Genomic DNA, 24,547 nt, shown 5'->3' with positions numbered 1-24,547 from the left:
CAGTGGTGCTAAAAAGATCATTTACTGTTAGAACAAGAAGTTGTCTGATTCATCATTAACAATATGCCAGTATTTCTTCCCTCTATCCTTAGTAACATAAAGTCCACTTTCCTGGGGGGCACTGACGCAACACTCCCCAAGTTCAGGGGGATAGAATTTGGGGATTCTTGCCACTTTGACATGAGGTCGGGAGAAGTGGGAGGCGAACCTCCGACCCTATGGTCTGCAGGCAGCCACTTTACCAATTGAGTCACTGCTGCCTCTCTTATTATCCTTGATAAGGAATAAAGATCACTTACTTAATTTTCTCCATCATCATAATGCTCTGGACAGCTCTGGACCAGAAATCAGAATCTTTCTGTCCCATCTCTGTCCGTACAGGAACAGAAAGCACTTACGGCACAATATCGCAGAACATCTATTTGCATTGAAGATCATCTTTTTTGTCAGATCAATAATTTGGGTGGTGTGACATACATGTTCCTGTTCCGTGTAAATAAGTATATAATTGTGTGCAGTTTTCTTTTGCAATGACTATTCGAATCAAAGCCGTATGAGGAAGGAACCTTAGCTACTCCTAGTATAGAGCTTCTCTTCTGCTTTTTAGCATGCGATTGATTAAAAAGGACAATGAGGCAAGTTAAGAGACCCTGTTAGAAATCTGTCTTCATCATCTGTGGGACTCAGATTGCTCAGTCAAAGAAAGCTGGGGTGAAGTCCAGCTTGTCATGGGTCTGGACTGTGTCATGGGTCTGCAGACAACATGGCAGGAGAAGGCCGGGCCTGGAGGGCTGCTGATAAGCTCTGTCATAATACTGCAGCACCCCAGTGGGAATGTTAACATGCAAGTTGAGGTGTGGAGGACATATGATGGAAGTCTCTGTAGACCTCTATCATAAAATGTTTTCGAGACCGATCAGGTGGGGGTATGAAACCATTTCTAAGGTTTTGACTGTTCCCAGGGGCACAGTGGTCTGAATACATGTAAAATGGAAGAAGTCGGGACTAATCAGGTCTCTTCCTAGAGTTAACTAAGTTACTTCCTCTGTCCAACCTAACAGAGCTTGAGAAGACCAGTAAAAATGGGATGTAATCCAGGTATAGATTTGGGCACTTGAAGACTTCAAACTGTAAGTGCTGCCAAAGGGGGCTTCTACAAAGCACTGAATTAAGGCTCTGAGAACTTTTATTCAAAAAAAAAGTGCAGTTTTGATTTAGGACTTGCATGTTTTTGCTTTGACTATTGTGTGTAGATTATTGGACAGAAATGGGAATTTCATTCATTTCACACTGAATCTGTTACACACAAATGTTGGTCTGAATATTTTCCAAAGCCACTAAATGACCACATACATCATATCAACCTTTGTAGTTTGACATACTTCAAGGGGCATACAAACTTGTGCCAGTTATGCCATTTGCAGATAATGTTTTTTGGCATCAGTCTATATCTGTACTGGTTGCAGTAATGCACTGTAGTGAACTATAGGCCAGATTTTCAATTAACACTAATTCTTTTTTTTTTTTTTAGCTTTGGGCACCAGAAGAATTAAATTAGGCACAAACAGTCGATAACTTTACAAGTCATAACCGCATTGAACTTCCCTTACAACTTGGTCTCTGTCCATTACACTGTTTACATTTCAGTCCGTTCACTTCTTAATCTTTGAGCCTTTTACCTATAGACTGTGAAAACCGACAGGTTTCTTCTGAAATGATCCCTAAATAATGTGGCGCCATAATACATTATGCTTCATATGAATTACAGGGAGAAAAGGGGAAAAGAAGATAGCAGCACTGTGGCCTCTGTCCAGAGCAGAGAGCCTCTTGTGACAGTTGTCTCTTATGTTTGTCCAGGCCTTCTGCCATCAGCCAGTGTGGGCTCGTCATGGATTTCAGTTTTATCAGTGAGGAAACATGCGGACAGATAAGTGTTGGGAATAGGAGGGAGGTAATTCTGCTGTACCTTGTCTCTCCACAAATCCAACGCCTCTTATTCTTGCTTTTAAGACACTGCTTTAGGTGGTGTCATCAAAGGCTTGAAGTGTTGGATCACAGAAATAAGGGCTGATGTGTGTTTCCTACTGATGGTGGCACACGGCCTGTGCACAATTATAGCCAGGGCTGGATCGGCCGCGTTCCATTTGTGGATCCTCAGACCCTACGTGCTTCCTTATCGACTGTTGATCCTGTTAACTCGACAGACACTGTGCCAATTCGTGTCTGAATGATTTTATAATGTAGATAACTTTCGGCCCAAATAGTCTGACATGATTGTTTGACATGCAGAATGATCTAATCCCCTGAATGATCACTGTTGCTCTTCTTTTTGGGCTAGTTGAATTTCTGGCATGTCAAAAACGTACGAGCGGTTCCACTGTACAATTTCCAGCATATGTTATAAATATGTTATAAAGGTAATGAGCTATATTTGTTTGCATTAAGGATACAGCCATCTTCTTTGAATGAACTTGAAAGGAATTAGCCAACCTGAGGCTCCAGTCTGTTCAGTAAGAGCTCCTCGTTGTGGGCAACTCGCTGACTGTGGGCTAAAGCTCGTAGCACATGGAACACGATTGATAAAGCCAGGCAGACACTGCACCACTTTTAAGTGCATGTAACTGCAGTCATTGTTGCAAAGAGTGCACATGCATCTTCAGTCCTAAGTCATTTCAACATTGACGCCAGTTTGCTTCCCATTTACACAATATGTGTAGAAGGGGCTTTAGTCTGCTCCTATTCTCTGCTTTGCCCCTTTAGGGTGCAGTAAAGCTGTGGTATGCAGGCTGCTGTCACTGAAGGGCAAAGACACTCTAAAGGGTGGCTGAACCAAAAGTGTGTAAATCAACCTCCTCCAAGACTTGAAAGAGCCATTCAGCATCATCACTTTTTTTTTTTTGTTTGTTTGTTGGTTCACCTCAGTGTTAATCTCCTCTGCTGCCAACCTGCTGCAGCTGTGAGGCTGGTTGGCAGAGACATCCAGGGTCACAGCCAGGCTGATGGGAGGCAGCAGCTCTGTTTACCAGTCCCTGCACGTTCCCACGCACAGCCAAGGAGTCGGTGAGCTCCATCCTTTTCTGCTGCTGATGCTGCTAATTCAGGAGCCTGTGGTTCTGGCCCCATTGTTTTAAAGAGTGTGTTAGTTACCGCTTAGCACATGAGGGCCACGAACCCCCCCGACCCCTTCTCCATGCACCCTCCTCTCAGGCTGCATGTGTAGTTGTGCGTCAGACTATTCGGAGAGAAAGTATTTTGTATTCGTCACTTAGGAAACACAGTGCGAGTGTGAAGCTCTCCTTCTTTCTCTCTGTATGTCTCTCAGTTTATGAATGTGGCTCTTTGTAAGTTGCTGGAAGAAAGAGACACTTGTTGTGCAGCCGGAGTACGGAGACGGAGAGGTGAGACTCTGCAGTGTTTGGGAGGACAGTAAGCAGTACAGACCAGCAGTGAGACAAGGGAAAACATTTTCTATGATTCTTTATGACTACTGCTGGAATGTGGCTGTTAACAAAATGTTTCTAGACAAACAAAGACACAGTTTTTGTAAAAAGGCCAGACTCCAATGAACACAGCAAAGTGCATGTCAGAGTTCTTCCTTTGGGCTTTAAAGTTCAGGAAGTGAAACGGATGTGCAGACCAGTGTAGGTCAATGAGGTTTGGGCACACTGGGCAAAGGCCCAAGAGGTCGGGGATGAAGTGAGTTATTTTCTCGATTGAAAACCAAATAACTCGTTTAAAATATGCAAGATGGCCACAAAGTGTGTATAAAAATACAAAAGTGCTAAACGGAGGAATGCTGCAAAAAGAATCCAAATGCTCACACGACACTGCGACCAGGGGTCCATTTCCTTATAGCCTGTTTATGCATTTAGTCAGTTAGGTTTGTTAGACTGGGGAAGACTTGTGCCCTGTTTATACATTTTGATGGCTTTGGTGTTTACATGAGTGACACTTGTATGTCGAGAGTAGCAATGAAAATTAATGTGAAAGTGTTTGGTTTCTGAAGTGGTGCACTGGGCCAGAATTACTCTTGTACTAAAACAATGACTTAACATTCAGTGCTCCAAAACCCATTGTTTTGCTACTCAGCAAATATCTTTGGATTATTATGAAACAGAAGAAAACCTGAGAATATGATTATTCTCAGGGAAGTTCTGAAGCAGCATTTTATATAACTAAGACTACTGCTATTGGGCAACTACTGTAGCAGCAGGTCTACATCTGAACTGCAACAACCACCCACTCTGAGGATGTTCTACTCGTGCCATCATATACCAGAAGCCCCTCCCACAATTATCATGTATTACTGTTTCTATGTATATAATATATGTACAATATAAACTCTTTCAGTACATTATTCTAATTTGTCTAACATAGGAAGGTCATCAATGGATGTTATTTAGGGGACTTTTAAAAAGTATATACCCCCCCTTTTCACCTTAATATGGTATAGTCCCATTCCCCCCCTGCTATAATGGGCTTTGGAACCTCCCTTCTGTTCCTATTGGTGGCTGGGGTTATTTAGATTTGTCCACACAACCAGACAAGAACCTCCCTCTGCCGGCGTGATGGAACAAATCTATAGTATTGCACGTTACTCTCTACAGGGCATGGACTAGCCCCTTGACAATGCAGAATCTAAAACTGTCCATCATGTCTCTGTGTTACAAACCTTAATGTTTTCTTTTCACATACTCTAGCGGTCCACGCCTTCACCTCTGAACCTACAGCTGCTGCTTCCTGCTCTTGTTAACGCCGCATGCAAATGGTTCACTGGTGATTCCTGTGTTGCTCTCTGCTCTGCTTCGGATTGTCTTGTCTTGCCAAGCTACGATGGCTCCCTGTGGCTCAGAGCCACCCAGCTGGAAAAGCAGCTTGGTGGAAAGGGTCTGAACATGACCGCTCTGTGTTTGAGGCCCTCTCTCACCTCTGACCCACATCGCAGCTGATTGGCTAAGAGCTGTAAACCCCTTACTGATGCTCAGATGAGTCTGCGTATAGATACAAGTCGAAAGTTTGTGAACTCTATTTTTTTTTCTTTATGCATAAATTTGATGGAGGGAGCCCACGAAAACAAATGCGACATAAAATACAGTAACTCCTTACTACTTTGTGGTGATTGATTTAACCCTACTTTGCTTTGTGTGGCCAGAGTACGTGGACCTCTGAGGACAATCGGGTGTGAGTCATGTTTAAAGAGAAATTTGGGTCTTCACCATCAAAGTCTGAGCTCGACAGCACAGGTTTGTAAAAGTGTGGAATAGTTCAGTAATGAGTGTATGATGTAATGGAGAAAACACGGAAGGGTTCACAAACTTTCAAGCATCACTGTAACTGCACTCAGTGGCTCTATTTAGCTGGAGATGAGGCTTTCCTTAAAAAAAAACAAAAAAGCTGGTCTGGGTTTCTCACTAAGCACAGACACAATTAAGCTTAAACTGTCTGACTGCTCCAGACAACACAATACATCACTGCTACTTTAAAGAACAGTTAAAGGACATTTCTATAAAGTGCACTCATGCCCAGCAGGGAGCCCAGCCCAGAAAACATTCCGCCATTAAGTTGTGGAGGGTTTTGAAATAAAAACAAGGCTACATTTGCTGTTTGTGTGTTTGAGTTCCCAGAGAGGCTACGTGGGTCTAAATACATAAAAAGTTAAATATTGACGAGTTATAATCTGCAGCACAAACAGAAAGCTTTGAGAGTCATTGTTTGAACTCTTAGATTTGTCGTCAAACAGTTTGCCTGAGGAAAAGACTGAGGGACTTCATCTCGACTTGTAGAGAAATCCAGTTAAACAAACCGATTCTCTCTCCACACATGGTTTGCAGCCCTGCTGACTGTGATTGGCGGACAGCACCCACCCAAACAATCTAATCATTCAGATTTGCTGAGTGAGGGCTCCAGGGACTGTGTCAGTTCCATTGCCTGAAGCCAGTGATTTAAACAGTTGTTGAGAGAAATCATTTAGTCAGCGAGCTGTGTCTGTCACAACATTTTGTTGAGTTAAATTGAATCTGGTTCAAGGACCCCTGTCAGAGTCAAAGAAACGAGTTTGGTTTTGTTTTTTGTTTTTTTTTTGAGACTCTTGCTTTAAATTCGTGGAGCAAATTGTGCTACGGTAGCTCTTCTGTGGGATTAGACCACATGGGCCACCATTCACTGTGCATCACGTGCATCAATGAGCCGTTTCACTGGTTGTCTTTCCTTTGATTCCTTTTGCTAAGTACTCACCAGTACAGACCAGTTTAGGACCACCAGATCTTGATATGCTTTGACCCCTGTCAAAGTTGTTCACTACCCAAAGCTGCCCATTTTCTTTACTTGCTGTGTAATATTGTCCCCCTGACAGAGGCCACTATAATGAGAAAATGAATGTTAAATAATTAATGTTCACGTCCCTCTGCCTGTAGAAAGTGCTACAAGCTGCACAGGTCTAGCTTCTCCTTGTTCAAACCTCTGTCTCCATAAGCCTATTCTCCACATCATGAGCCCTTCTCGGTGACCTTTGGGGGACGAGCAAACCTATTCAAAGATTTATCAGGTTGTGCAATGTTCCTGTATATTATATTTAATAGAACAGCGGATGGAATTTAATTTTTGTTTTCTAAAAAGGAGACTCCCTGTGTTCTATCCTTGTCCCTGTCACCATTGTCATGAGCCACAGAAGCAGGAGGGTAATATTAAAGATCAGGAAGCCGACCTGCCTCCATCAGAATTAATTTTCTCTGTCAGCGTCTCCTGCTGCTTTCTTAAAGCTGGGATAAATCTGTTTAAGAGACGTCTCCCAAAGTCAAAATGTGTCCTGGCCTGTGAGAGGATGATAAACATGACATCAGAGAGAAATGATTGGCTCCCCTGGACCTGCTGGCTTTAATGTTTGTCTGCTCGTCCACCTGTGGAGAATTTGACAAATGGTTATTTCTGTGAGGAGCTTCAAAGACGTCAGCATGGAACCTACAGTGTGTTTCGTTTAGAGCATTTCAGGTCATTCTGATCCTAAACACTTGGTTTAAAGAAAATGTTGTGTCCAACAATGTAAGACATTCTTTAACAGTGTGTGTGCAGTTATTGCAACCGTATAACCATCATTAAAAAGAAATGTATTGTAGTTTCGGGCAAAGCGTAAGTGTTTTAACTAATAATGTGCATATTGGAATACTGCTTAAGGCCACTTTCGGAAACCTGCAAAGCCCGGTATTAAAACTGACCCCTTAATCCCCATCATCTATGTATTGTGTTAATGTAAGACTGGTGACCTGAATGAAAGCACTGCATTTCAGACGGGTGGTCTTAGAATTTGTGCTGTTTAAATCAATGAAAATGTTATATAAATAACACCGTTTCTTACAATGCAAGAGGAATTCAAGTTGTCTAAAGGTGTAAAACGCAAAGCTAATAAAAGAAACAGTCAGAATCACGATACAAAACAAGGGCAAAAGGACATATATATGAGACTATTGGACAGTGAAATAAAAGTAAAGGTTATCATGAATAAAAAATGAGAATCCAATAGAACAAATTTAGATAAAATTATAGATAAAATGTATAAAAACTGATGAATAAAATGAAAATGTAAGTTAAAAAATGAAATAAAAATGCCCCATAGTCATCAGCCCCTGCCAGGCAGGAGGTCTAGAGGCCGACCAAAGAGGAGATTTATGAAATTCAAGGAATAAATCTAGTTTGAAAGCCGCAGTTATTGTCTTGATGAGAATTGATGCCACAGTCATGGTTCTACAGTAAAACCACAGCTACAGCCAGATGCTTTTTCATTTAGCTTAGAAAATAGCTGCTCCTTCAGCTGGTGACCTGCTAATCAAAGTTACTGTGATGATGTAGAGCCATGAAAGCACAATCAAAATTTTCCTACATTTTAGTTTTTGTACAAAATTAAACAAGATAAATCCCATAAATGAGTTGGTTGGAATGAGTGGCCTTAGACTAAGGTACGCTATCAACTGCTTAGCTCACTGAAATCAACAATCTGATGTATACTCTGCAAGAAATCAAATGAACTATTCCTGTAACAAGCTCAATACGCTGCATCCCTGCTCTTCACAATAGTCCTGTGACTGTCAGAATGTACAGCACTGGACAAGACACAGTCCTGAAGAAATTTCCAGGCCACTTCAGGCAGATGGAATATCTTAAGGCAGCAGACAGGCTCAGAATCTGCAGACCAGAGGCTCTAAATCGCTCGAACTGTGACTGAATTACAGCCTCCAGTCCAGTTCTTGGTAGGAAACTGCAGGGAATGTAGTGTCAGGAAAGACTGTTGCAGGGAAACCCTCACATATCAGAGGCCTGAACGTGTGGTATCGTTCACACGGACGAGGCTACTGCTTTAATTACTGTATATTTACTTAAAGTTAAACTACAGGCTGTGCAGCCTCAGCCACTGTCCTCTGTTTATGAGTCACACTGACCTCAGAATGTTAGAGTTGTTGGAAAAAAGACATTTTGGTGACTTTCAGCTCTGAACAATCAGCTCACGTGTTTTTATAACGTGACTCATCTATAAAGCGCCATGTAAATAAACAGAAAACAATTTTCAGACAGTGTCGTACCCATTTTTCTGGGAGAACATTTCATATCACCACAGCTGCAGCTAAAATTTAATGCTGCTGTACATTTAGGACACGGATGACGGGGTATATTTACCTTTTTAGTGCATCTAAACCACGTGAGGGTAAGGCAGACGATGCGTTCTCTGGGTTGGGTTACAATTGTAGATTCACTAGCTTGGTTTGCATCTTGTGCCCTGGACAACTTTCCTAAGTCTTTTGGATCCACACTCAGAGTGATAAGTCCTTTGGCCAGCGACAGTTGTCATTCATTCTCAAAGAAATACTAAAGGTATTTTCTTCGTAAACCCTGCTCCACGAGACAGACGAAAGGACCTCAGCCAAGTGACAGACATCACAAAAAAATTTGGACTCTGTGCAGATTCGGTGTGATGGAGTCCGGCAACAGCTGAACGGGAGCCAATCGAGAACTTCTTTTTTACTACCTGAGGAAAAACATCACTGCGTGTTCAACTGAATCATCAGGAAATGACCATCCAGTAAGAGCAGAGCATGTGAATTAACATGCTCGAGACAACACCTGCAGTGTGAATAGTGTCTTCATGTACTGCTGGACTGACTCATGATGTTGACATCAGTGCACCTTTGCTTACAGGTTATTCTGTTTGGCTTCCTCTGGCAGGGTTTGTGCTTGATGGCATGTGCTCTCTTGAGTGACAGATCAGACGTCTCAGAATTGTTTCATCTAAATATTCAAAGTGTCTAAACTTTAGGCAGAGCACTGTGGCTTTTAAAGTTTAAAGTTTTTCTGATATAAGTTTCTAAAAATCTAAAGAGAAATTCGTGAAAAGAGAGGCAACCTGATATTTGCAGCTTGTCACATGTTTTGTTCGTGTGTTTGCTTATCACTTTGCGCCCCCACTTAAAGTGACTGTGATGATCTTGACTTTTTAAAGTCTCCCTCCTGACCAGCTTCACATCTTGGGTTCCTCTTGTCTTTGTTCACGTCACTTTGTCATTTTGTCTTTGTCTGATCCATCAGTTTGTCTGCTGTCTTTTTATTTCTTTTGTTGAAAACTTTGAAAAAATTCCATCTTGTGCTGATGGAACTCATTCTGAGACCTGTGCTCTCTTGTCATGAGGTTCTTGCTCTGTATATATTGCTCTCTAACAGACGCAATATATACACTGATGGTGCAATGGCTTTCTTTTCCCATCACTTAGTTCAATGAACAGCCTTTTTGATGATGTATTTAAAATCTTAATTGGCTAATTATTCCTGTGATTTTGGCCAACATGATCTTTTTAAAGTCGTTTTCTTAGAAAAACTGCATTAATAGTTTTTTAAATCATGTTGATTTCTTCCGTTGTGCAATTTCATTCATACACAAAGATTCTTATAAGCAGGAGGATCTGTAGCATCAAACTATCTGCTTTGGATCATTTTTAGGCAGAAGGAATAAAACTCATTTGTGAAGAAAGACAAAACATCTCCGCAGATTTGATGTCCAAGAATTGTTGCTGCTGTCTCTCAAATGTTTAACCAAACAATCAAAAATGTGTTTTGAAGCCAGGCTGCAGATCCAAAAATTAGATCACCAAGCTCCACCCTTTTCCTGCCATCCAGCTTACATTGTAGCCAAACCCTCCATGTTCCATCTCTCACTGATTGTCCTGAACTCCGGATAATCAACGGACAGGTCCCACCCCAGTGACCAGAGTACAAAAGACTTTACCTAAGACAACATGGCCCAAGCAAGTGGAAGAGGGTTTGAAGAACCAGCAACTCTACCTTAACCAGGCTTTGACAATGCCGTGGATTATAAAGCATTGATAAAGGGTCATGGAGCGAGTCTGAAATCCTACAGCACCCACAGCACCTCAGTGGATGGCATAGCTGAGCTATGCCTACAACTACAAGCTACAAACAGGCCAAAGAGGTGGGTTTCCTCCCACAGTCCAAAGACATGCAAGTTAGGTTATTAGCAACTCTAAAGTTGCCCGTAGATGTGAATGTGAGTGTGAATGATCTGTGTATGTCCCTCTGTGTTGGCCTTGGGATAGACTGGCAACTTGTCCAGCGTGGAGTCTGCGTTTTGCCCTATGACAGCTGGTATAAGCTCCAGCCCCCCTGTGACCTTAATGTGGTAGGCGGTTGCCAATAATGTGGTTTGGACAAAGAGAGAAATAAGATCCTTGGGAAGTGTATGGAGTTTACTGTGTTACAGCTCTAAGGACCTCCAGCTTTACATGTGTACCGACCTCCTTCAGTGCCAGTCCACCCTTCCTCTTGTCCAGTCAGTCAAATGTGGACCAGACTGAATCCAGCTACTGTCCACACAGCATTACAACCCCGAGGTCAGTCTGTGCACACGTCTGGGCACTTAACCGTATCCATTAAAATGCACCCAAGACAGTGCAATTGCCCTCTGGGAATAGTGGGCCAATAGGTTGGAGAGAAGCTTTTGGAACTATTTATAGAGGGATACGCACGCGACAGGAAGGCTGTCCATTATTTATCAGAGCTCTGTGTGTCAGCTGTTTCTTCGGATACTCAATAAAGTTGTTGTCCTGCTCCGTCTCAGTCTGTCCACCTCAAGCAGCACACACACATGCACTGTCTTCGCACCTGCCGCCGTCTCTATGTTAAGATGACCACTGGGATTTTGTTGCTCTTGGGGCTTGTTCTCAATAACTCTCAATAACTGTAGTGCTTTCTCCAGCAGCAGCACATATTCATCCCTGTGCGTTTCCACAACTTGTTTAAATTATTCACATCTGGGCCACGACTGAGAACACTTTATGATGTACCTCCCCTTTATCCCCGAAAACCCATCAGGAGCAGGTGGTCTGTGAGCATGGGGATGAGGTAAGGGCCCATTTCCCGGGTTTCCATCACAGTGGAGTGAGTAGTGTCTGAGTTTCTTTACAGAGAATCACTCCCAGTAACATTTCTCTGGCTGAATTATTGAAAGGCTCCCCGATGGGACGGAGTGTACTGCTAATTTGTGCGATTTCAGGCTTTCATGCTGAAGTACAGATGACCAAGAGTCAACAGTCTTGGATTTAACTGAGACTTGGTCGTGAGCTGCTCATCTGTGTGTCTGCATCCTCCCTGCTGAAATGGATAATGAGTAAATGCAGTGCTGTTTCCAAGGCTGCCAAATCTCTTTTTAATAACATCGCTCTTACTGTGGGAAAGTCCTCGGGGCAAAATAAAAGTGATTTCTTTGTGGATGACAATATGAGCATTTGTTTTCAACTATTCTTACTTTGTCAGCATGGTTCTCGTTTTTACATGAATTTTAATATTTTGGGGGGAAAAGGAATCATGTTCTAGGGGAGAGTCGTCTTCGTTTATTATGAATAACTATTTTAGATTGTATGTAATTTCGTTGCCTTTGGGTGGAAATTCTCGTTTTTATGTCCAACTAGGTCATATTCATTCGAATAGTGTCGATCAATAAATGTTTCTTTAATGCATTTCATGGCTTGAATGGGCATATAAACAAATTATCATAGGCAGTGCTTCAACGTTAGCAGGTGTTAAAAGGTCTGGAAAACAGAAAATTAGCTTTGGGGTGGATTAAAGGAATATTTTGGGGTCTTTTAAAAAAAATCGACATCCTGTTATGTATCAGGACGTCTATCGTGATCTCTAATACAGTCTTTACGTCAATTTCATCCAGAACATGATGATTAGACCCAGAGAAATTGGGGGGGGGACAAAATTCTTGTTCTCATACAGTTCTTGTTTCGTGCTGAAACACAGTACATCAGTTGGTTTTCAAAGTTGCATTGTATGTATGTGTTCTTGCACACGGGGGTGTAGGAATATTTTTTACCAGTTATGGTAGGTTTGTTGTGAGGCCCTTTCCTTCACCAGTTGCCCAATTTGACTTTGCAGATTCAGTAGCTGAAGTATTTTTGTGGTTTTGAGAGAAAAGAAATGCTCCGACTGTGTTTGGTTATATTTTTATACTTCTCAGTTGCTGAGCTCTTCACCTGCTTCCTGCCAAATACTGCAGTTCGTATTTATCCATGCTGGTTTCAACAAGAGATCCCAAAGAGACCATAATGGGTGTAGATGCACCTTTTGCAAAGTGAGAAGACAGAGGGAGATCTACGGTTTTTAAATGATGACTCAGAATAACTTTATATGAGTTAAATGTCACAGATATGTTTGAAATGCCCCCAGTATTTATAAAAATGAGTAAAATCAAACACAGTCACTTCAGTCATCAGTGAGCATTATGCCTGTCTCATGGCTTTCGTCTGGACAGCTTTAAACGGCTTAAGCTTCAACCTGTGAGTGAAGGTTAAAGACTGGTTCCCTCACAGCATCCCGTCTTTGAAAATGTCAAGTCCAGTGGCTGCTTTCTGACACAGGTTAACCCCTTACATGCTGAACCCATGCAGCTCCAATGACTGCTCCTATTGGCACCAGTAAATATACATGTTAAGCGCAGAGCTCTGCGCTTCTTTCCCTCACTGACCACTGCTGAACTCTGTAATAAGTCTGTTTGTCATCAGAAATGTTAGTGTCTGTTAGATCCTCTTTTCCCTCCTGTTTTCATATTACAAATGACCTACACACACTGACTGCAGCTGATGTTCTCTGCCAGTTGAACAGTAATGTGCTTCTCACTCTGACCCCTCTCATTCGTCTTTCAGTGAACTCTGGCCTCCTGCTGACATCTGCCAAGCTGCCAGCTGCCAAGCTCCAGCCCACCACTCAGTAGCATCCTGTATCTTTGTCATTTATCTAAATCCCGCTAATCAATTACAGCACACCAAGGTGCCAGGGTGAAGGGCTTAAGTTTTTAATTTTCCCCCTGCTCTTCGGGCAATGGCACGCACTCTCTCCTGGCATTCAGGCTTGTGGATTAAATGGAAGTAGACAGTTCTCTGGCTTTCTATATTAGAGCTATCAGCGGTGAAAAAGTTTTGTGTTTATATTTCTCCATGTTGCCTTGTCTACAATGAGAGTCTATTTTTAGTTCTTTTTTTTTTTTTTTTACTGTGATCAACCATCACTTGAGCCCTAATTTTCAAATTGTCACTTATAGAAATTGAGGATTTCCTAATGCCCAACTGCCCATTGATGAAAACTATTGGTTTGTGTATGATGTTCACATTACATCTGAAGTGGCCAGAGTTGGAATTTTTCGCCTGCAAGTGACTTATATCTGACCTTTATGCCAGCTGTCACTGGCTAAAGCCCTGCGGGCAAAATGATTTTGAATTTTCTGTTCATTTGTCCTATTCTTGTGAAATAATATCACAGGAACACCAGGGAATTTCTTCGAATTTGGCTCTAATATCTACTTGAACTGAATGATGACCACCAAAATGTAATCAGTTCAACGGTCACGGTCACCGTGACCTCATATTCATCAACATATGCCAGAAACCCTAGTGGAAAACATCATCACATCTGGCACAGATGTCCACATAAATTCATGGATGAACTGATTACAATTAGTCTGATTCTGGAGATGAAGAAAACAGAGATGCTCCTGTACTAGAAACCCACATTTACTGCCACATACGTTCACTTTCACTTTAATCACTTTACCTGCACCACAGTAAAATACTACGTCAGGCCCACAACAAAGTCATGGGACAAATTACAACCACCAAATGCCTCCATAAATAGTTGGTTGAAAGCTTTTCCAAAGACAAATGTAACCACAAAATACACTCCTCCAAGAAAGGCCAATTTACTCCTACCCCCTAAAATATTTATTTGTACTGGAAGACCCCTGAGTACAACTACTCAGCAGTTACTCTGTAATTGAATGAAATTAACACAACATGAGGTGCGTGTGCATCTACTGTAAAGAAATAGGCTTTGTTTTGACATGTAGTCATACAGGGTGCTGTACAGTATATACAGAGTAAGAATACAATGAAATTTCACACCCTGTTCTTTCCCTTTTTTCTTCCTCCCTTGTGGTAATTGGCATCAACTGGTCAGGCCCGACTCCAAAAATAGCTTCTCAGATGCCTTTTTTTATTTTATTTTTGCTTCTCTTGCCTGCCTGTTTAGTTGCCTTTTTATCACTTTGAAGTTGGATTAGATGTCTGACAGAGCATTTCAGAGATGGCATCACGTTTTCAGACTGGCACATGGCACCTCTTGAGATGGACCTGCGTTCTGTCGTGGTCTCAAAAGAACCTGTAAAACAAAATGTCTTCGACCAGCAGCAGTCACAGCTTACTGCGTGGGAATTGCTGTCCGGCCATGATTGTTTACATAAAGAGGCTTTATCAGGAGCACACGTCAGTGGGCAGGTATCTGTCCCACATTCTCACTGTGCTTAAATGTCTGCATTGTCAACAGCTAGTGTTAACACGCAGCTGACGTCTTGCAGTTTATTGACATGTCAGAGCTGGGCACAAATTTCTGTGATAAGCTAAGTGATAAGACTGACTGTCAGTGCTCATTGGCCCGAATGTTGCTTTATCTCTTTCTTTTTTTTTTAGCTAATGATAGTAGTGGAATTCATTACCAAATATGTGGAGGGAAATGGGCGGTGAAATGCAGGACCTGATGGAAGTGTATTTGATGGCTTAAAGACAAGTGTGGGCTGCATTTACAAAACAAACAATGGAGGCTTAGCTTGTAATTATGACTTTTTGTTTTACGTACATACATTTTATTTTTTTGGACTCGTCACGTTTAAGTTTAAAGTTTTCATTTAGATAAACATAAACTTTGTTTCACCAACTGCCTTTACATGTGGGTTTCTGGGTAATTGGGGAGCTAAGAAATTGGTCGACAAGTTTACATTCAGTTATTATTACTGGAAGGTGACAGAAGATGCTGCTCCCTCACTGAGGACTGGAAGAAGGATAGATGGGCCAAACTTGGAGCTCTGTTCTACAGCTCGAACTGTGGAAATTAAAACAAATCATTTCCATTTCAATGCAAAGGGATGCAAAGTTTTTCCCTTAACTGTACAATACATGGCTAATTTAATTATGGCTAATTTTCCTGTGTTCCTGTACTGACAACTATCACCGAATCACTTTGATACAGAAAATTCTTAAAAACCAGATAATTCTCCCAACTGCACTACATTTTGTAATGAGTTTTTCTTTTTTGTTGTTGACATAAGGTCTCCAATTATCTTTTGTATATCTACACATTTGAAACGTTTTCACTTCAGCATGTAGGACTACGAAAATAAATCTGCCACCATTAGTTTTAAATGGCAGGACAGTAACTAACTGAGGGAGGGGAGTGGGGGAAGCATAGCAAACAACCAATTTTAGTATCTAATTTCGAACCTTGCATTGGATTTTTTTTCCCCCTGAATCAACAAGATCATCCGTACTGAGCCAGCTGACGTCTCATGGGAAAGTGTGCAACTTAGCAGCCCTGACATCCGTGCAAGAGGAAGCAGTGAGAGAGGAGCTAGAGGATTGTCATTGTGCGTGCCTGTCCAAGCACAGCACAGCAGGAAGGTCAGATTTCAGACCAGCACTCACTCTCTGCAAAGCTCAAATGCTTTTAGAAGAACACACCCAGCATTTGAAACGGTGGTGAACTGCAAAGGACTCTCCTGCCTCCCCGTCTGTCTCCGTCTCACACTGATTTCTCAGACGTGCACACACCTCCCTCCGCTTCCCTCTCCCCTTTAGAAATTCTAAACCTCCTTTCAGCTCTGTTTGTGAGCTCGGGTCATGGTCGAGCTGCCAGCATGGGAACAGTAGCAGCCAGTGCACCACCAGGAGTGGGAAATAGGAATAGTAAACGGAGCGGGTTCCTGTTTGTCCCGGCGAGCCTGGTGTAAAAGCACAGCTGAAATGCTACGACTTAATGCATTCTGAATTACCTGACTTTTACACCACGCTACAGTGAGGTTGACGGTGTGCGGGATAAGAAAGGCTAACTGGGTGCTCGTATGCAGCATTAGGGCCTTCTGTGCAAGTGCCAAGTGCCTGGCATACAAGGTGTGACATGCTGATTAGAGAGAGAGCTGATACTGTACAGAGACCATCCAAAATCTAATCCTGCAAGCTAAGTTCCTACTTTTGACAGCAGCACTAAAGATATTCAACTGAAAGTAGCATTAATATCACGTCGTGTTAAAAGGCATTTACAGAAATGTTATTGTGCCGCTGGATTTTTATAGTTTGTCTCAGCTGTTTTTGTGTCATCTTGTTAAATTATCAAATGATTAATTTGGTTCAGAAACTTCTTCGACGATGTCAGATGACAGTGTGTTACTGCATGAGGGATTCTTCCTCTTGTTAAGTCAACAAGTCGAGCGGCTAAATGGGCTTTTGAACGAGAGATATTTTGGGCCTTGGAGAAAACTGCTTCACTGATCAGGATCTACACTTTGTGATTCCCCACATGCTGCAGGTCGTTGTATTAAGACTCTGATTACTTCATGTCCATTTTGGTCTTTGACATCATTTAGTTCACTTGTTAACAAAAAACGTGAAATGTTTCATCAGTTCATCAAGTTTTCTTTGTGAAAATTTGATTGTCAAAATTGAGGGTTATGTTTTGTAAGTCTGTGCGTGTGTGTGTGTGTGCGTGCGTGCGTGTGTGTGTGTGTGTGTGTGTGTGTGTGTGTGTGTGTGTGTGTTTGTGTGTGCTTCCCCTTGCAAGGCAGTGATCAGTCTCCAATTTTCACGCTTCTTTTTTCTTTATCCAACCAGCACCGTCTCTGTAGGGGAGCAGATGAAAGTTTGCGTCGGTTCTTTCCACGTGTCATGAAATTGCAAAGGAAAAGCAGACGTGTTAAAAGCACAGCTTCCATATTTCAGAATTCTTTTACACAATAAACCATATGTCCTTTCCCTCACAATGTGAATCTGAACAACACATGATGGATCTCATTGTGTTTATGGGGATCCTCCTCTGTGCTGCAGGTTCCTGCTGGAGCAGATGAGGTGCTGTCTCCTGACCAGTCCCAGTCCCAGCAGCCCAGAGTCCAGCACAGCTTTGTCCAGGAACATTTCCAGGCCCAGTATAAGTGAGTTCCTAACACACATTACATCCACCTTACACCTGCAAATGAAGTGTGCAAATCAACAGCAAATTAGCGGCAGTGGGTTGTTAAAGCATATGCATCAGTGCATGTGCTCGCAAAAAAAAAGACACAAGCAACAAATGAGTTTGACAAAAGCTCAACAGGGTTTGATGCAGTAAAACTAGCAAAACGTCTATACAAATGACAATTATATAATTAAAGGGAAAATAAAACACAAAGTTTAAAAAGTGAGTGCTTTCGATCAAAAAGATTTCTTTACTGAATTGGTTACTGTAGCAGTTTTTTTTTCCATCACACTGTAAAATTTGTCCTGCAGCTGAATGTCCTCATGACTCCCATCAATTAGTCATCCAGGCGATAAAGAGGCAGTTAATGTTATACGGAATATATACATCTGTCAGCTGTGGCTTTCTAGGAGTGAAGTATCATTCAGAGGACGGGTTTTTCTGGAACATTGACTACATAACATGTCCAACAGGGAACTACAATGTCCTTTTTTTCTGCTTTGGTTTACAAAGAATAAATCAAGCTGTTTACAGCCCCTGGCTTTTATGCTTTTTCCCACTTTGCTTTTATCCAGTGAGGCCAGTTCTTCTTAGTTTTCATCATACTTCTTCATCTTTTCCTTTGGGCTGGTCCCTTTCTGGGGTCTCCCCAGTGAATCATGTGCCTCCATCTAACCCTGTATCCCTGCATGCTCTTCTCTCACTACATCCAGAAATCTCCTCTTTGGTCTTCCTCTAGACCTCCTGCCCGGCAGCTCCAACCTCAGCATCCTTGTACTGATCAATGTATATCAGTGTTTTTAACAATAAACTAAGTCCACCTCTGTTTAATATCAATAAAATGTTATATTTTGTAGCAGTCACAGGTAAACAGACTTCAGATGCAGTGGTCGCAGGTAAACTGATTGCGATGCATCAATCAGAAAACTAGTCACTTTTTGTGCAATAAGTTTGAACTTTGAGGCCCATATATTGAATGTTGTCTGTTCTATTTATTTTCTGATTATACATTGGAATTCACTGTAAGAAAATGCCCTTACTTCTACATAAAAAAACCAAAGCAATTGTTGTCTCCCTGAACACTGTAGGTCTAATATGTTGTTTGTCGGTACCTTCCTCCTTCTGCCAGTTCCTCAGCAAACTGGCAGCTCTGTGTGACTGCCAGTAATACATCTGTCGGCGTGCATCTCTTAATTGCTACCCTCACTGTCAAATGTTTCAGCTGTGACACCTTGGGTGTGTCTAGACAGGAAGCAACGGTCTTAGCAGCCTGGATGGCAAAATTTGTTCCTCTCACCCACACAAACACTGTGCTAGCCAGGAAGTGTGGGTGAGGTGGTACAGAGGGAATATATATACATGACTAGATTGACTTAAAACAAACTTTGCAAAGCAACTCTAACATACAGTACAGTCTGAGTCCATTTCAATGGGGAGAACATTGCAGACACCCTGCATCACAAGGCTGTGAGATCTTGGATGGAGCACTGGTCTTTGAAGAAACAGTTCTTGACTCCTGTTGTTCCCTTTTTCTCTTAAAGGAACTGAGTCCTGAGACCACCACTGTCTGTGTAACACTTTGCACTGCAGTGTCTGATGTGATTCAGCATCTAGAGTTGACAGAGCAGAGAATCATTCTCATAATAGCCCAGTTTGTCACTCTGCAATCATCACAGCTATTATACATGTCCAAACAAGTTAAATCACTGCCAAACCCAAGCCAGTTGTGATTTGATCTTAATTCATGTTTTGTGTCATCACATGTTGAAGCTCGTGTACTCAAGCTTCGTATAGTCATAAATTTGTCTTTTTTATCTTTTTTACCGGAACATTAAAATTCTTTTGATCACCCTGGGTTTATAAATCTATTGCTCTCTCCCACCTGTGATTAAGTGAACTGACTGTGGTTCAAAGAGAGAATGTGGGTGAAGCCCAGGCCGCGGTCAGTGGAGGCTGCAATGAGCATGTCCTTCTGTCAAGCTAAATGGTAGATGGTCTGTACTTATAAAGCGTTTTTCTACCTATTGGTACTCAAAGCGCTTTACACTGCTTCTCATTCACCCATTCACACTCACAATCACATGCACACACACACCGATGGGGGAGCTGCTATGTTGCTGGCCAACACTCACCGGGAGGAACTAGGTTGGGGTTCAGTGTCTTGCTCAAGGACCATGTGACCGGGGATCAGACCAGCACTCTACCTCCTTCACGTGCTCCACTGGTTTGGATCACCTGTTTGCCTGTGTCCCTCGTCTGCCTGCTCACCAGCTTCATCTGGTGTTGAATCCTTGTTGTCCCTCTGCCAGCCTTGTGTGTTTGCCTCGTCCTTTCTGTGTGTCCACACTTGAGTCTTAGTACCTGCTCGTTGATGGAGATGTGTGACAACATGATCAGCTGTCGCATCCTATGACCATTTTTGCTTTCTCCGGGACACAACACCTTTAATTTCGTCTCTGAATCAAAGATGTGTGTGATTCCCTGATTTGTTAGGATTTGCAGGGCTGAGTAACGGGAGCTTTGGAGTTTACAGTAATGGGACTTTTTCTGTGTATATTGTGATTTTAGTTAGTGAATTATGAGGTGAACATTGAGGTTTATCCCTTTCTACCTATTCATCTACCAACAGAGAACAGCTGCCAGCCTTAATGGAGAGAGGTAACTTACAATGGATATAATGTCAACCAGTTACCTTTTGTGTTTTTAATCGTCTCTCTCTCTTAGAAAGAAAATCTGTTGGATGCGAAAACGCAAAGAGCAGCGTGTGTGTGTGTGTGTGTGGCTGCTATTGCAAAGCACCAAGAGGCTCAGAGCCTCTTCAGCATGGCTGCATCCCAGACAGGAGGTACATACCTCTCAGTATTTGCACGCTTCTTCCATTAGAGCCTCACCAGAATATCACCTTTGCTCCCCTTTTCTCGTTTTAAGTGTTTTAGAGCAGCATAGGGGACATCTATGTTTTATTGGAGCCTGAGTGTGATTTGTATGCACAGAGTGCAGTTAAACTCACTGTTTCCTGGCGAGAATAAGACATCCGTAGGGCTGCTATTCTCCTCTGCCAGGAGGGCGAGATCCACTGAGAGCCAGTGTCAGCTGGGCCTGCTTAAATAGAGCTTCATTCACCCCCCCACCCTCCGCCTTACTCCCCCACTGGGCCTGTCAGGTGCCTGCCTACAAGATACATTTCACCAGTTCATCTATGGCTTAATTTCCCATGGTAGGATGCCACGCGGAGATTGTAAAGGTTCAACACAGTTCGCACAAGTTTGTTATCAATTTATGTGCAGCTCGGGTCCTTTCCGTGCTGTTCCAGCAGGGTAATGAATCAAAAGTGTCATTGATAAAGCATTATTTCACCTCACATAGTATCAGATTTATCTCTGGACTGCCGATAATAAAAGAAGTGAAGCCCTAAATCAGAGGAACACTGTACCCTGTAGTTTACTGCACAAAACTGAAAGTTGTGGTGAGACTTTTTTTGAAAGCAGACGAGCACAGACTGGTGCTGCTTTAACGATGTGCTTTGATTGGACATCTCCTTTCAGAATCACTGGAAATATGTTTGTACCTGAGCAGGCTGAAACACTTACACACCTGCAAAGCTCTCTGATGCTGTTTCTCAAATTTTATTAATATTTATTAATATTATTAATATTTATTTTTCTTCCTTCACCTGTCATTTTGTTGTTGTCGTTGTTTGTTTGTTTGTTTGTTTGTTTGTTTTGGGCTGTGAATATCCTGTTTGGAAATTAAACGTATATGCGTCCAGGTGCTTCAGCGTGCATTTTAGAAGTGGTTTAACTTCTGGCATCATTTAGATCAGTGGTTCAATCCCAGTTTTGTCTCATGTACTGTGGAAGTACAGACTGGATGGTATTTCACCTGCTCACACGCTTTCATTTACCAAAATGTTTTTTGAAAGTATTTGCTTTTTTTTTTTTTTTTTCTTAGCCCAAGGCACAAGTTAAACGTTTCTAAGCATTTATCTATTCATATTAATTAGCAATTTCATGTTGTCTTTGTTACAATTAACTAACCTTTCTAATAGTTTACTTGCATTTTAGCTTTCCACTAAATTTAGCTTTTTCATTTGTCCATTTCTTGCACTGTTTTAATAGTTTTTCTTGCTTTCTTATGTCCATCCCAGACTCTATCTCAACCTTTTTACCATTACTTCAAAACCTCTAAACTGTCAACTACTGGTTGAACCTGGTTATTGCAGTTGAATGGCACTGATCTGGCAGCATGTGACACGGCGCTAGTTTTCGTAATCCAACTTCCTTGTTGCCCCCTCAAAAACAGTTCCTAACAGTTTAGGGATCTGTTCCCATTAATTTCATCTGTTTATCTGTTATTCTTACTATTGTAGGATTTAGGCAGTTATCCATAGTTGGATAACGGACCACTGGGTCGCAATGCCAAAATGTCCCTTTGGCTATATGCTAAAGACACTAAACCCCCAACCACCCATCCCCATCCCTTAGCTGCGCAGTGACGGTCCCAAGCCCGTAAGAAATTGGGGAGGGTTGCATCAGGAAGGGCATCCTGCGTAAAAAACTGTGCCAAATCAACATGTAGATATGATCTGCTGTGGCGACACCAAACTCACGGGATAATCTGAAAGGACCAAAAAAAGCCAGATGTCCATAGTTGCCTAGTAGGTTCAGCTACTTTTTTAAAGAATTTGTTTGGTACTACTTTTTTTCAGAGGTAGCTAACATATAGCTTTTAGTTTTCTGGGAATCACAGCAAATAATGTTAAACCTTTTTTCGATTTGTTGTGCAATTTTTACATGGCCCCTGGCAACATTAAAAAAATACTCTTAGATGGAGGATTTCAAAAAGTTTTTTATCTTGAAAATGGATGTGATATTTGGGCAGTTTAGATACAGTGCGTGTCCTACACACACTGCTCCTAAGAAGTTGCCCTTATCAAGATCTAATTATGTGTATTTACTGAGTCTTACCCAGGAAATCCTGCACAGATTACCTCAGAGAATTAGACAAAAGGTTTTTATTTAGTTTTAAAGTCCAGTTTACAGAATCCAGTCCATTACCTTTATTGGGCTCTCTGACTCATTGTTCAGACAATTTGTTCAATTAGAAAGTTATTTCCTCCTGTGAAATTGAAAAGGGATTAATTAAAAGAAGTGCAATCACCAACTAAAGGGGCTGAATGGAAAACTGTTGCAATAGAAAATCACGGCTGTATGCATCCAAACAGTTTCCTTTTCAGTGATCTGTGTCTGTTTAGATCCAGGGGAAGGAAGGCAGTCACATCTCCTGACTTGCCTCAGTTCATGATCTCATAATGGCGTCACATGAGCATGAGTAGATCTGGTGAGTGATGCAACAAGGTGAAACCTCATCTCTGGCTTCCCGTTGACAGTGCCATTCACCTCATTCTTCTATGACCTACCCCCCCCCCCCCCCCCCAAACTCTTTGTCTCATGAGTTGCATCACTCATTTTTTCCTTTCTCACACTGGAATGAAGGCTCTCTGAATGAAACACTGTGTTCATTTATACTGTGTTGTTGACTTGTGTAACATAATTAAGCCCTGTCATTTCCTGCTAGGCCTAATCAGGGGGACTTTGAGATTAATTGAGGAGTCTGTTTCAGCTCAGCACGGTTGTTTCTGCGAAGACTAATGTGACTGTGTTGTTGATGGTTTTCTTTTCTCTAGATCTTCACTGACGTGTCCCCACTGTTTGAAACAGAGCAACACCTTTGACCCATTCCTCTGCATCTCACTCCCAATTCCTCTTCGCCAGACCAGGTGAGCACTGCTTTAGACTCGGGTCCCTCTACACCCATATAGGGGTTCAGTATTTGGCCCTAGTTTATAGTCCTATAGCTATAATAACAGTAAAAAAAACAACAGTTGTACGAATATTCGGCACACGCAGCTCATAACGATGTCCAAAACGTGTGCTTTTCTCTGACTTTTTATCCATTGCTTGAGGAAGGTTTATGTCTCGTTTGATTCTAAAATGACTCTACAATTGGTTTAAGATTATGGAAAATGTCCTTATGTGCTTTCTTGGTGAGATTGGTTTGCCTTCCCCCGTGGTGCCCAGGTCTGAACACAGCAGTCATACGCAGGTGTGGCCCAAAAAAATGCACCATTTACTCCAGGTGGTCTTAGCCTGGCCCCAAATGAACTCTGGATATCCAACCTCAATCTGACCTGAAACAGCACGTTTTACTTAAATAGCATCATGTTTCCAAAGTGTCCCAAGCAGTATTGTATTTTGTTGTACATTTATTCAAACTGCATTTAGGTCCATTTGATCAGTGAGAGGACAAGATGATTCTCACGCAGCTTTTCACGATGAACTATTATTTTTGTGGGAAGTTCACAAACGAGTCCTCTAATTCGAATCCGAATGATATATCTATAACTATCTATATCTATAAATGACCTTAGAGGTGCTGTGAGGCAGGTTTTGTTCATTTCAGAAACTTTGCACACACAAACTGGGCATCAGCCAGATCTGTCCGTGGGCTACATGCAAAAGGAGCCTATTCATCGTGAATCTGAAAGGCTGCTATCGGAAAGGAAAAGCTGGTGGAAAACCCTTTCAGCATTGAGACACAATGTCTTATATAACTCTACATTCCAACACCCACTTATCCACCGTGGCAGGTCAACGGGAGACAACCTGTTCGGGAAATCCTGACATTTCCGGAGAGGAAGTCCCCATTGACTTGTAGTTTTTCAGCCAATGCTGTAGTCTCTTTCTCACTCAGACACAAACAATTCTGCGAGAACCCGCTTGGCTTTCACGTGATTAAACACAGATTTAAATACACACAACATGTGTCCAATAGTTGTTGGTATTTCTTGTGTTTTGGAAGCCGAATCAGGTTTTGTCTCCAGCAACCTGCTTCTTCTCCTGTCTTGCTCTGAGCAGAAAACAACCATCCAGCCTTAGCAGAGCATGTAAAAGACTTGCTAAACTCACAACACACCCCCAGGACCACAGATTCGCCAGAG

The 24,547-nt window shown here is 42.0% G+C and overlaps 1 protein-coding gene across 2 annotated transcripts in view; it reads left to right on the top strand.

Moving 5' to 3' along the window:
* The window catches only part of LOC137099285 (ubiquitin carboxyl-terminal hydrolase 43-like), a 64,846-nt gene that overhangs the window by 7,546 nt on the left and 32,753 nt on the right, over positions 1-24,547 (top strand). For both annotated transcript variants that reach the window (XM_067475921.1, XM_067475922.1), the window contains 2 exons: positions 17,421-17,524; positions 23,234-23,326. In XM_067475921.1, coding sequence (XP_067332022.1) covers positions 17,421-17,524; positions 23,234-23,326 — 197 coding nt within the window. The remainder of the gene's footprint in view (positions 1-17,420; positions 17,525-23,233; positions 23,327-24,547) is intronic.

The sequence above is a fragment of the Channa argus genome, chromosome 15, assembly GCF_033026475.1.
Source record: "Channa argus isolate prfri chromosome 15, Channa argus male v1.0, whole genome shotgun sequence".
NCBI classification, from domain to species: Eukaryota; Metazoa; Chordata; class Actinopteri; order Anabantiformes; family Channidae; genus Channa; species Channa argus.
The sequence above is the reverse complement of the archived record's forward strand: the minus strand, read 5'-3'. Positions and strand labels throughout refer to the sequence as shown.